At 38.7% G+C, this 14,268-nt stretch overlaps 1 protein-coding gene and 1 non-coding gene across 2 annotated transcripts; one reads left to right on the top strand and one right to left on the bottom strand.

Annotated features, from left to right (window-relative positions):
• Window positions 1–1,381: 1,381 nt before the first annotated feature.
• LOC122662880 lies at window positions 1,382–2,038 on the top strand. Its single transcript, XM_043858587.1, has 2 exons — window positions 1,382–1,426; window positions 1,784–2,038. The coding sequence occupies exons 1-2, from the start codon at window positions 1,382–1,384 to the stop codon at window positions 1,979–1,981; spliced, it is 243 nt and encodes an 80-aa protein (XP_043714522.1). The 3' UTR covers window positions 1,982–2,038.
• Window positions 1,869–2,019, bottom strand: LOC122663526. The gene has a single exon (XR_006333190.1). It is a non-coding gene; the product is annotated as a U4 spliceosomal RNA (small nuclear RNA).
• Window positions 2,039–14,268: the final 12,230 nt, after the last annotated feature.

Genomic DNA, 14,268 nt, shown 5'->3' with positions numbered 1-14,268 from the left:
TTTTTTTTTTTTTTTTTTGGATAAAGGAATATCTAGTTCATTTAAATCGATCATTATCTCTCTTCTCTGACTCCAGCCTCTTCTGCCGTTCAATCTCCTAGTTGGATCTAATGTGGAAGACAAAAGATGGGCGCTCCTTTGAAGAAATTTACTTCCATTCCTCTAAAAATGCCCATTCTGTGAATCAGAGAATGAAACAATATTTTTGTTTTCTGGAACTGTTACTTCTCAAAGGTGGTGTGGTTTGGAAGTTACATCTCTGTGCAAGCTCCTCTCTAATACCATTTGATTTAAAGAGTCAGATAGATGAGCATTTTGTGGATCCAAACCTATCAAACAGATAGAAAAGAATGATTTCTGATATTTTTGCAGTGATCACATGGTGCATCTGGATGCATAGAAATGTAGTTTGCTTTCATGCCCTTTCTAAAGAGAACCCTTTTAATTAGGGTTTAAAAACATGGAATTTGGATTTGGATCTGTCCCAACCGATTGCGATCTGAAAAGAATTGGGAGGGACACTATTCACGTCCTGCACATCCCCCTATTATTTGGCGAGAGCCAACAAGGGGAGCCTAGCACACCCAGGGTCCTGCCAGCCTTTGGGCTGTGCTACACACATCCCTAGGCGTGCACCGAGGTGTGCGGCACAGTTCAACCGCTGGATGAACCCTGGCAACACCCTGGGTACTGGGCTCCCTGGAGACGATCCTGATCCGATTCACTGTGGGCTATGGATTTTTAATGATAAATGTTGAAGGGAGGGTACCCTGCAACACCAATGTGCAGTTTCCATTTTACTCTGGCATTTTACATTTAACATTAATGTTAAAAATTTCTTTTTGTAGTTGAGGATCCTACCTCAACTACAAAAAGAAATTTTTAATATTAAATATTAAATTTATAGAAAAGAATCCAAATTCTGGCATTTTACATTTAACATTAATGTTAAAATTTTCTTTTTGTAGTTGTGGATCCTACCTCAACTAAAAAAGAAAATTTTAATATTCAATAGTAAATTTATAGAAAAGAATCCAAATTCTGAGCAACAATTTGATATAGGTACATGCTAGATTTTTATAAGAGTCCTACACTCACTCCCAGTCTCCCATCCATTCCTTGTCAAAGGGTATATTTTCAAGTTGTAGTTTGATATATTTGGATGGTATTTTTGTATCGAGCTCCTCTTCAGGGAGCCCAACGTCCATAGGGGCATCCAATGGTTGGGCTGTGTTGCGCATATTTCAATGGTCGACTAATATTGGGTGCTCCTTGGGTACTCATTGGATGCTAGGCTCCTAAAATTTATCATGGTTTCGTATTCTAAGTTGTTTTCTAATGTAATGAATACCTTAGGGCTTAAGATTTCATGACACTAACAATGGAACGATCTCACCAATTAAGAACTGGAGTATGGACAATACGGGTAAGTGTTTCAATTGATACTCGGATTAGCAGTGCAGGCATCTTATGATGTACTGTAGTGTAGGTTTGAGAACTCGACATGTGAAAGAAACTTCATCCAACACTACCACCGTTGGATGTCTTCTACAGGTCAAGGTCTAGCTCTCAGTGCTTTCCTCACCCATACAAATGACTTTTTTGTTTTTTGATAAATTCCAGAATGACTAAACTCCATTAAATATTGATTTTTTAATGTGAAACGAAATAGAGAGAAGCTGCTAGTCATAAAAAACCCATTTAGATCGGACCAAGATCTAAAAAATACAAAATGATCTAACCACGAAGATCATTGGTATGTTTTGTTCAACTATGGCCAAAGCATAAAACTCTCGATAGCCATTGTCCAGGGGACCACTCGGCCAATCAGGAGATCAAATCACAAAGATTTTGTACTAGAATTGTAGGGCTTATCCCAAGAGGGAGCCCTTCCAGAAATTCTCGATGGCCTGAGCGAAACCCAGGCCAAGGAGGGGGTTTGGAAATAGTTTTCAACCAGCAATTGACGCGCCTCGGTTAATACCTCACTAGCTGCGTCATTGCCCCAAGCGCAAAGATGAGAAACATATGCCAACCCCTTCTCAATTTATAGCTCTCCTTCCTTTCTCCATTCGTCTCCACTTCCGATGTGGGATTATATTCTTACTCCTATTTCACCTCACCCATTGTCGGTTCTCCTTCTACCTCCACGAAACTAACCGGAAGCGTTCACTGGTGAACTACTTTGGTTCCAGGATTCAAATTACGTCGATCCAAAAAATATGGCGGTTATGGCTTTGTCGGTAATCGATTGGTAGCTGTTTTGGCATGACTTGGTTGTCTAAACTATGCTCTGAACTTGTTCGAAGAAATACCGCACAAGGATTTGGTGTCATGGATTTCCGTGAGAAATATTGGGGCTAGAAAGGTTAGGACAAAGAACAGAATTTAGGCCTCAAGGGGGCCTAGGCGCCTACACTTCACTCGCCCATTCCTGTGGCGCTAGGCAGCAGTCCACCCAAGGTTTAGATATTTGAGGTCTTATAAGCAAGGACTGTGAAAGGAAAACTTGTATATAAATCATGGGAGAGGGTTCGTGGGAATGCCTCACCATTAGTATTCTGAAAAGATATAATCTCTAAGGGGTCTATATTTGTAGCGCAAGTGAAAATAAAAAAGAAATTCATGTGAGGAAAACTGCACATTGGCAAAAGGGCAATCTTTTCCCATAAGTCATAATATTGATTGTATTTTTAATTTAAAAAGTTTTTGACCTGCATCATGGAACCATGATGAGGTAAATTCATAATTTGTTCAAATGCGATTTTTTTTTGGTCCAATATTTTTCAAATCTTGTATTGTTCATTTTTGTTGTTCTGTTGTTGACCATATTTTTTACAAGTCTTGTTTGTATTCAAGTTGTTCTAAACACATTGTACTGAACAAAGCTTTTTTACTGTTTCCCACTTTAAGTAACTATAGGTAAGTACAAGCATTGGATATCCATATAGGCATATATATGCTTAACCCATTGCATTTTTATGTTATTGCTTTTTTTTCATTGGATTTTCGAAGCTTTATTTTTCTTTTCAACTAATTTTGTTTAGATTAAATTTGAAATGAGAGCAAAGGATCTTGGGTTCTTATCTAGTTGCAAAATTTCAACCCGCTTTAACCTGTCACTTAGTAGATATCTATGACGTCCATAGATTCCAAGTTGAACATGTGTAAAAATTGCTCGGTATATGGGAAAAAGAACGTTGTTAGATCACGTGGTTCCTGCACCTAGACGCAAGAGCATGTAAATTTACTATCACACTCCATGTGAAATTATGTTATGTTTGTGGGAAGCCAGATCACTACAAAAGAGACTATCGAAAAAGAAAGAAGGATCCCAAGACTCCTAACAAGGCCATGACAAATCTTACAGAAGATAATGTCTTGACGGCTGTGGTGTCTGAAGCAAATGTAGTCGAGAAACCAAGTGACTGGGTGATTGATACAGACGCTACCAGGCATATACCTGGGGATAGGAATTTGTTAACAAATTATTCTCCTGTGGTCTTCGATGCGAAAGTCTACATGGGAAATGCACAACATTCAAAAATTGTTGGCACCGAACAAATACCGTTAAGGCTTACTTCGGGAAAGACGCTTCTTTTGAGGGATGTATTTCATGTACCTGACATCCGTCGAAATTTGGTCTCAGGTTCTTTGTTGAACAAGAGTGGAATGAAGTTATGCTTCGAATCTGACAAATATATAATCACTAAAAGTTATATGTTTGTAGGAAAAGGCTACCTGAAAGAAGGCCTCTTTCTACTGAGTGTTGTTGAGAATAAAGATAAGCCTAGTGCTGGTTCCGTTTATTTTGTTGATTCTTTTGATTTATGGCATAATAGATTAGGTCACTGTAATGCATCATATATGCGTAAGATCTCTAAAATAGGACTAATCAATATTGATATTAAATCAAGTATCACCAAGTGTCCTATTTGTGTAGAGGCAAAGTTTACCAAAAAACCCCATAAGTCGGTAACAAGGCAAAGTGGCCTTCTAGATTTAATTCACAATGATTTATGCGATTTCAAGATGTATGAATCTCGGGGTGGAAATAGGTATGTAATTACCTTTATCGATGACTTTTTTGGATATGCCATGATTTATCTCCTAAGGACTAAAGATGAGGCAGAGAATGTTTTCATGACTTTTAAAGCGGAGGTAGAGAATCAACTTGGTAGAAAAATTAAACGACTCAGAACCGATAGAGGTACTAAGTATAGTACTACTAGTCTCGTAAAATTTTGCGAAACTAACGGTATAATTCATGAAACAACGGTTCCTTACCAACCTGAATCAAATGGAGTAGCAGAAAGAAAAAACTGATCATTAAAAGAAATGATGAACTCTATGCTAATAAGTTCGGATTTACCGCTTGATATGTGGGGGGAAGCGATTTTATCCACTTGTCATATTCTGAATAGAGTACCTCACAAGAAGACCGGGTTATTACCATATGAATTATGGTTTGGAAACAAACCAAGTTTAAAACAATTAAAGGTTTGGGGCTGTTTAGCTAAGGTAGCAATACCAGAGCCGAAAAAGAAAAAATTGGGTCCTAAGACCTGTGATTGCGTGTTTATTGGATACGTGAAACATAGTTCGGCTTATCGATTTTTAGTCAATAAAACTGTGGAAGGTGTGTTTGAAGAAAACACTATTACAGAATCCAGGGATGCCAAATTTTTTGAGCATATATTTCCTTACAATACTAAATCACCTACAATGGTAGAAGATAGGAGTAATTCCAATTTATGTAAGGAAGTGTCAACAAATAATGACTCATCATCAGTCGATGAAAGTCAACTTGGGAGAGGTAAGAGAAGAAAAAAGTCGACTTACACAGGTGATGAGTGACTTATTTATTTATTAGATAAAGACCCTCTAACCTATAAGGAAGCTATAACCTCTCGAGATGCCATTTTTTGGAAAGAGGCAATCCAAAGTGAGTTAGATTCTATTATATCTAACCACACTTGGGAACTAATTGATTTACCATGAGGTTCTAGACTACTAGATACCAAGTGATATTTCGAAAGAAATTAAAGCCTGATGGGTCGTTAAACAAGTTTAAAGCAAGACTTGTCGTTAAAGAATTTCGACAAAAACGAAATGTTGATTACTTTGACACTTTTGCTCCAGTATATGGAATTGCTACTATTCGATTTATGGTGGCTGTAGCTTCTATTTTCAAATTAGTAATACATCAAATGGATGTAAAGACAGCCTTCTTAAATGGAGATTTGGAAGAGGAGATATATATTAGACAACCAGAAGGTTGTATCATACAGGGACAAGAGCACAAGGTTTGCAAACTTGTGAAATCTTTGTATGGGCTGAAACAAGCACCTAAGCAGTGACATGTAAAACTTGATACAATTTTGTTATCAAATGGTTTTGTTATAAATGATTCAGAGAGGTGTTTGTACAGTAAGTTCTATAATGATAAAGGTGTATTCATTGTACTTTATGTAGATGATATACTCATTATGGGAACTAGTTTAGACATAGTCGTACAAACTAAAAAGTTCCTAATGTCCAATTTTGATACAAAGGACATGGGAGAGGCTGATGTGATTCTAGGAATCAAAATCATCAGGAAGGAAAATGAGATTATTTTATCTCAAGCACACTATGTAGAAGCCATGCTTAAAAAATATGGGTACTTTGATTATCTAACAGTTAAAACGCCTTTTGATGTTGGATGTCACTTAGAGAAAAATGTGGGTGAACCTGTTTATCAAAAGAGATACTCTCAAATAATAGGTTCGGTCTCATATTTAATGAACAGTACACGATCGGACATTGCATTAGCAGTTGGAAAGTTGAGTCGATACACTCATAAACCAAGTAATGAACATTGGCATGCTTTGAAAAGGTTACTAAGATACTTGAAGGGTACTATGAACTATGGTATACACTTTAGTGGAAACCCTTCTGTCTTAGAAGGTTACTGTGACACCAATTGGATTTCGGATACGAATGAATCATTGGCTACTAGTGGTTATGTTTTTACCCTAGGGGGTGGATCGGTTTCATGGAAATCGGTCAAACAATCCTGTGGGACAGGATCCACCATGGAATCGGAGTTCGTGGCTTTAGAAAAAGCGAGAACGGAAGCCGAATGGTTTAGAAATTTATTAGTAGATATTCTGTTGTGGCCAAAGTCGGTACCATCGATATCACTATATTGTGATAATCAAGCAGCTATTGCTAAGGCTAAAAATAAGGTCTATAATGGAAAAAGGCGACATATCCATCTTCGACATAACCTTGTACGGCAGTACATAAGCGAAGGAATTATAGCTATGGACTATGTAAAGTCGGAAAGCAATCTGGCGGATATGTTTACAAAACCTTTGCCTACAAAGGTTATACATGATTTATCTAAAGGAATGGGTTTAAGGCCTATGACATAAAGTCATTTGAAGGACACCCTACCTATGTGAAGAGGAGTGATCCTGAACTAGGTTCAAAGGGTAACAACGAAGTCACCGGATGACTTGTTTTGTACTACTATATGTCGCTCATTCTAGTTAGATAGTTAAAGTAGTACCACCACAAAGGAAGGAGGATGAGTAATATACTCTTAATCAAGTCGATTCTCATAAACTGTGGGGGTGTATAAACTGTGATGCACATTGTGGGATGACCTAAGTGAATGTAGGAGGTGGGGCTGCTTACCGATGAGAGTTTTATAGGCGAACTCTCTAAACATCCATGAGACCAAGATAGGGGACAAGGCCGGTTTAAAATTGTCTATGTTTAAAAGGGATTGATTGCTAAGGTCGACCAATAGGATATGGCTGGTGAGCTAGTCGGCTACGCCCATGAGGAAAGGTTCAAGAAGTCTGACTTCACCCGTACTCTGTAGCGTAATTCATCAGACCTAGTGGAGGTTCAAGTCCAATAGACACCTGCAACGATGTGTCCTATTGAGTCTAATATGATTAGAGAACTCATTCATATTTTATCGGTGTTTCGAAACTTGTGGGAGATTGTTGTATTTTATTTATTTAAAAATAGTTTTTTAAAGTTTCAAAACACTTTCCCTTCTTTCGTTTGAATTTGCATTTGGTAGTGTGAGCGTCAAGTCGAGTCCTACATTGGAAGTGGAAGAGAATTTCTAGAGGCATATGCGCACATGCGTCGAGTTAAGTCGTGGTAGTGCGATGTGGTGTATTTAATTTTTTGGCTCGAAATTGGCCGGTTCAAAGTTGGCCCGGTTTTAGGTTATTCTTTGGTTCAATGTTGATCCGGTTTTGGGTTATTGTTTGGTTCAATGTTGACCTGGTTTCTTGGCTAAGGGACATGTCTCTTTAAAGAGACATATCCATTTGTATAGGTGCATTCATAGCACTTGGATTAGAATATTTTAATCTAATCCATTGAACCAAAAGACACACCTATACCATGGGGTATCTTCAAGAGACACTTCATATAAATGTTTGGATTGGAATCTTTTAATCCTATCCACTCAAATAAATGGACACACCTTTCCATGGGATGCCTTGAAAGGATGCATTTATTGATCTACCTCTATAAATATAAGTGAAATGGACAACCCAATTCATTCCATTTTTTGTGGCTTTTCTCTCTATCTCTCTTACTCTGTCTCTCTCACTTCCTTTGTCCGAATAGTATTCTGTTTAGAAACAGAATAGTATTCTATTTAGAAACAGAATAGTATTTTGTTGGTGACTTTGACTTCTCACTACCGTCCGTAGTTGCATTCAAAGGTTTTCAAAACCGTTCTATAAGCCTAGCCTTGCTCTTCCGCTGCAGTCGAACACTTTGTGCAAAAGTTAATAGACTTGAGGTTGAGTCATCTTGGAGGTGAAAGCGCAAGACACCCGGTTGCACTCTAATAAGGGGCGTTTTTAGACCTTAAGGACAGCATCAGTTTGGTGCGTCTCAACCTGGTTTTGTTCGTGTATTGCTGTTTCAAGACATCACTCTCATCAACTTGTCGATTACTTGAACTTGTAAGTTGGCAGAATTTATTTTGTACTTATTAGTATTTTCTAGTTCTTCTACTTGTCTTATTACTTAGACCCCTCTTGGTCTAACAAATTAAAAAGCCCATCCATGTTGATGCCCTGTGCATACTCTCATCCGCCCCCACATTGGTGCAGGGACTACATGACCAAGCAGCGATCTCTTACCCTATATGTATTATTCTCCCACATGTTATTCATCTAGGGCCAGAATAAGCTTAGATTGGAGTTCGGCTTGGAATTGCTAAACTTAGGCCCAAACTGACCTACTTACAAACAGCTGGGCTGGACTATTCTTGACCTGGTCCATGTGCGGCATGGTTTTAGTGCACGGTATCGAATCGGGCATCAGTCATCTTCAAAACCGATACGATATTGATACGGTATCAGCATGGATCGATCGTACTACACAAGTTTACCCCTGGTTTTCCTTAAAAAAGGGTTTTCTTGACTATTCTACCCCTTGCCCACACCGTTCCACCGATACGGTTTTGGCATCGGTCACCTTCAAAACCATGCAGTATCGATTGTATTGAGCGATCCGATACCGATACCTCAAACCATGATGTGCGGCCCTAATTTGTATAGATCCAAGCATAAAGCTCCACAGTGGCACTGGATATGAAGAACCGAAACCATAGGAGAGTAGGAGCCTATGAACTGGAGAAATCTAACAAAATACATTTAGAGAGAGAGAGAGAGAGAGAGAAAGAACACAACAAGAAGTTGTTTGTATCGTTGGCTCAACAATTGAGCTGGATCCGGTACTCCTATCAACCCCTGGTTCAGAAACTTCTTCCATTATAAGGAGTCGGGGAGAATTGGACCCATGGTTTGAGGATTCAGTATCACATCGCTCAAATCACTGTATTCGTATTGAATTTGGTAGACAGCGATACCGATACCAATTTTGGAGCGACCCCATATTGGTGGATCAGTACAAATCAAGGGTAAAAAACTAAAAGAATTATATTTTTTTAAAGAAAAACATAGATAAATCCATCCAATCCAACCCGATTCAAGACGATCCGGATCGGTCTTGGACCGACCCTGATACTGATTACTAAAACTTTCTCGGGGCTACATTAATAGTGCAGTACAGAGTTTTCTATTCAACCAATCTTTATTAAAGTGCAGCTAAGGGAACGTTCAATTGGCAATTTTGACTTTTGACCACTTTCCCATGAAAGCAGATCGGAGTTCCTCTGACTTTGAACCATTCCATACACCTTGCTTTGCCCCACCCCCTTTTTTTTTTTAAAGACCAAGTCCTATCTTGTTTGGATTCAGACTGAAAATAGGTCTCCCTTTAATAATGTTGATTCAAACCTGGTTCAAATTGTTTCATCTGCTTTACAACTGATCAATGATTTAAAACAAGGAATCCGGAATGGAATCAATCCCTATCGATTCCAATCCTGATGCAATTGGAAGCTGTCAGAATCGGCCTCAAGAACCCTAGAATCGGTCTTCAAATCTGAAAACTCATTGATTCTAAGATTTCTTGGCTAGATCCAGCTATATCTAGGGTTTTAGTAATTGGTATTGGTATTGGTATTGGTATCGGTGTCTGCTGATACTGATCCGGATCTGTCAGGTCTAACCTTGTTTTTTTCAAAAAATATCTAAATCCTTTTCACATTTTTATCCTTGTTCGTATCGATCCACTGATATAAGATTGGCCAGAAATCAGTATCGATTTCCACCGATATTGATACGAATCACTGACCAATTCAGCTGATCATGAGCTAGGAATCGGTATCGGATATACAGTCTATAGTCTGACTAAATTAATAACGACAAAACAAATCTGTGATTTTGATCTGATTACCTACAAGAAGTAATCTAAGTTTTCTTCATTAATTACACACTTCGAAGTTAGAAAATGACTCTCTACTTAAACCATTTCACCAACTGAAATGTAATTGTTAAAGCTAGCTTCAATATTTGTGTACATAAGACAAATGATTTTAGGGTTTTCATGGATAATAAATAGTGGACCTGAATATATAACATTTACTTTGATTAAGAAATACATGGAAATACATGTAATGGAAATTAGGAAGGTATCACTATTCACAGTACCTCTTGCCTCATTTTTCTGTTAACAAAGTAGTAATCAGACAAATTGTAACTAATTTAATGTTGAGGTACCACTTTTGGCTTGATGGTAATAAAAGTCTCCTGATGTTGATAGAAAAAAAAAAAAAAAAACCTTCATTTAATGTTGAAAATATGAAAGATATCCCCATCTCCACCACCAACATGTGGGAGCTTTAATTTCTTCTTTTCTCCCCAAAAATACAATTATTTGGGTGGTCAAGTCCATCAACCTCAAGTACCCCACCGGCCCACCCCTTAATATTCAAAAAGGTACCTATTTGAATTTTATTAATCGGATGTTTTGGAAGAGACAAAGGTATGTAAACTTTATAATCACATGCATTCATATTTTCAATGGTTACATGTCAGATATGTTATCTAAGGCTGTGTTTGGTATGTAGTGTAGGAATCAAGGATTAAAAACTGGGGTTTCGATCAAGTTTTGACCTACCTATAAGCGAGTTTTGATTGAAATCAGAGAATTTTTCCCATTGATGGGGAAACCTTGGATGGAGGGATTTCTGTCGAAACATAGTCAAAACTATCGAAACTAGTCGAAACATGATCGAAATTGTCGAAATGAGGTATTATATAGATCTGGTTCAAGGTGGTTCAATGGTCGAAACTGGTCGAAACCACCGAGTTTTGGTCGAAACCCAGGATTTTTTAAAATCACCCTTCAACTCGTCTCAGAAACCTACAAAACCGAGTTAACTCGGTGGTTTCGATAGGTTTTGGTCGAGTTCTTCTTCCATGTTTGGAATGCATTCTAGGTCGATTTCACATTCTCAGATGATAAAAACAAACGTTGCCTAAATTCTCTCGATCATTGTTTAAGTTTTACCATAAAGATCATCGTTTAAGTTTCAACTTTTTTTTTTTTCTTTCAATAAAAGTAGTTTCAACTTTAAAATGAGTTATATGTGTTGATACATAATAGTATTTTCAAAGTTATGGAAAATAAAATATTTGCTGCAACCCCAAGGGGCAACGTAATTGGCAAGGGACAAGGCCTAAGGAAGCTGAAGATCCTGACTTCGACTCCGCCTTCCCCCTTGGGGCCGCCTGCTTGAGAGGGAACTCCTTGGTGAACATGGGAGGCCCCAGTATCTCCCAGTTCGTGTGTGTTGCAGGGTCGTGCACAAGCCCTAAGGGAATTAGTCGGCCAAAGGCCAGACACTTCCAGTTCCAAAAATATATATATATATATATATATATATATTTACTGTAAAACTACTAATTTATAGGAAAAAAGAAGTCATTTGCATATGCCCTCTCTTATCCCACCTGTGGATCCCACATTCTCTCTCACATCTTCTGACGATTGATCACGTACTCCCTCGTTAATGAGAAACTGTATTTTTTGGCATCAAAGTGATCCCTATTCTTAATTTATATTATAAGATATGGAGAAAAGTTCTCTGTGGGGAGTGTACCATCCACACTTAGACACAAAGGAGGGGCAAAATGACCGCCCACCCCCCTCCCCCAACCCCCTGAAAGACAAAAATCCTACCCCTATTATGTCAACGATCATGCTCTCATTGACCTGTTGCACACGCAGGGACCACATTTCCCCCACAAAAAAAGGTCGACCCATAGGATATTTACAGGATACTCATACGACTAATTATGACGTATGATTGTCCTACAAATATCCTATGGCCTTTGGGACTACTAAGGAGTTCCCAGATGGCCTTTGGGCATATTGGCTGAGCCAATTCATGAATGGTACGTGACAATATAAGAATATAATGTTACCCTACATACCCCTTCTTGTTCACTACTAGTTCAGGTGATCATAATTAGAGTTTGGCTAAGTTGACTTGGAATTCGTAATGGTATACCAGATTTCCAAGTTGACGACTCTATCTATGAATTTTAAACTCCTCAAGAAGTTTCCGGCTAGCTTTAGTTGGCAAGGTCTATTGTTATCGACAAGACAAAAGAGAAAAACTGCAAATTTGCCAAAGTTGACAAGTTTTTATCTCATCAAAAGACAAATAAAATAAAAGGAAATAGGGTCATGTGGTTCCTACGTTCGGTCCCAAGAATATTTAAAATTATAGATTTATCTTTCTTAAAATAAAAAATCGTATCCATATTAATGCTCTTATGCTCGGTGTCATTGGTCCCTGTATTGTGCTGAGGTGACGTGACTAGACAGCTATCTCTTACCCAAAAATTGTTAAATTTATCAATACCCAACATGAGTGGATCCAATGGACCACCAGCCAAATTGCTTGAAGAGTGATTTAGTGGAGCACCTGAGAAAATGTCTTTAACCAAGAGAATAAAAGGTTGTAAGGTCTACAAGGTTGTTCTAATTCTAGGTTTGGAAGCTAAGCTATGGGCTAGACAAATATAGTATTGTCTATCCATCTTCTTATTACACAAAGTGTTCAAACAATTATTTAAGGAATTATGCACATCAAAATGGACTGACGTATTTGACCCCTTGTGGGTCTTCTCTTTGCCTTCTTGTGGGGTCCTGATGGAGTTGATGGTCGATCGACCCTTGAATTACACCAAAAAAAAAAAGGACTGACAAAAGTTTCCATAGTCAATGATTTTCTTGTGGCCTTAACCATTTCATCATCTCTATCGAATCTGTCCATTGCTCTAAACTTTTGCATCCCATTGATATGGCTCCATTGATGCCCTATTGGATCCCTCTTACCTCAGTTTCTTGTGATGTTCCTGCACATGCATAATTTATGAATGTTGAACGGCTGTCCATCCAGCCTCCTTTGAGCTTAGGTCAAAACTATCATCGATAATAATGATAGGATGACGGTGGGGTGGGTAGATCAGAATAAAATTGGAGAGGGAGGGGGGATTGGAGGAAAATTATCTCTTGCAATTCTCTGTTCGGTTCATTTTTTCAAGTCTCTGTAGCAGGGGGTGGACCCGCTTAGGCAGTGTGTTTGGGTAAGGGATAGGGTGGTTATTTCTCTCTCTCTCTCCCCCCCTTATGAGAGGAATTGCAAGAAATGGACAGGCAAGGAATTGTAGGGGATAAAGATCCGGGGATTGGGTTGGGATTGGGGTTGTGGTTGAGAAGGATTTAGAGTGCAAGGTGATAAATGGAGATCACGTTCTCAACGACGACTAAATAGGTTGAGTAAATAAGAGTCGTTATCATCTACGGTTCCCTGACTAGTGTGGTTCCCTAATTCCTCTCACAAGAGGGGGTGGGACCCACCCAGAGCACCTGATCGAATAATCTACCTAGGTGGGATCCACCCTCCTCTTGTGAGAGGAACTAGGGAACCGCACCGGTCAGGGAACCGTGCACGAAAAACACTTAGTAAATAATGGGGGTTAAAACTTGAAAGTAATGTTTCCAAAAAGGGCAAGAGATCTCTACTTTGTCGCATGGTCTCTACACAAGTGTCTGGGCCAATAGATGAGCACGCATGGATATCTACCCAGGACGCAGAGGCGTCATCTCACGGTGCCCTGTGAGAGGATGTAGGAAACACCACCAAGTAGAGATTTTTTCCCTTCTAAAAAATAGATTCCAATGGAAGTACAATATTGTGAGTGATGCAACACTGAGGATCCTAGATTTATACAATTTGGTGATTCTCGGGTTGGAAATGAAAATTTTAATTAAAATTAAAAAGTTAGAATCAATAAAGGCCTTCAGTACGAAGGCCAAACAATCTTCTTTGTTTTTTTATTTTTTTTATAAGAAAATCTTTATTGATTAGTAGGGGTGTCAATGGGTCGGGTTGGGCCGGGCCTGCGCTAAACCCCGACCCGACCCTAGAGGCCTTAACCCGACTCGACCCACCCGACCGTCAGTGGTCAAGAAACTCTCAACCCCGACCCGACCCCCAGGGTCGGGCCGGTCGGGTTGGTCTTGATTTATGGCACCGTCCACGTGTCTCATTAGACCATGTTTTTGTAACATAGGATCTCAACCTATGGGACAACTAATAAATATGTTGAAAAAATGGCGTGTGTATAAACTCTCTCTCTACAATTGTAATCGTGTCCCCTCAATAGGCCTGGAAGCTTATAGGGGCTACAACTAAATAACAATCATGTCGGTGACTCTTTTTATGGTCCGATCAAAATAGTAGATGATCTACTCTTTTTATGGTTCCCACTTCATGATGATGACAAAGCTAGTAGTTATCTCTGTACAATTCTCTTCTAT

The sequence above is a fragment of the Telopea speciosissima genome, chromosome 5 (assembly GCF_018873765.1).
Source record: "Telopea speciosissima isolate NSW1024214 ecotype Mountain lineage chromosome 5, Tspe_v1, whole genome shotgun sequence".
Lineage (NCBI taxonomy): Eukaryota > Viridiplantae > Streptophyta > Magnoliopsida > Proteales > Proteaceae > Telopea > Telopea speciosissima.
The sequence above is the reverse complement of the archived record's forward strand: the minus strand, read 5'-3'. Positions and strand labels throughout refer to the sequence as shown.

Bases quoted from the DNA above. Each gene is read 5' to 3' on its own strand.
- LOC122662880 (XM_043858587.1), top strand. From the start codon at position 1,382: ATGGAACGATCTCACCAATTAAGAACTGGAGTATGGACAATACGG. The intron at 1,427-1,783 runs GTAAGTGTTTCA...CTATGGCCAAAG, and splicing joins CTGGAGTATGGACAATACGG to CATAAAACTCTCGATAGCCA.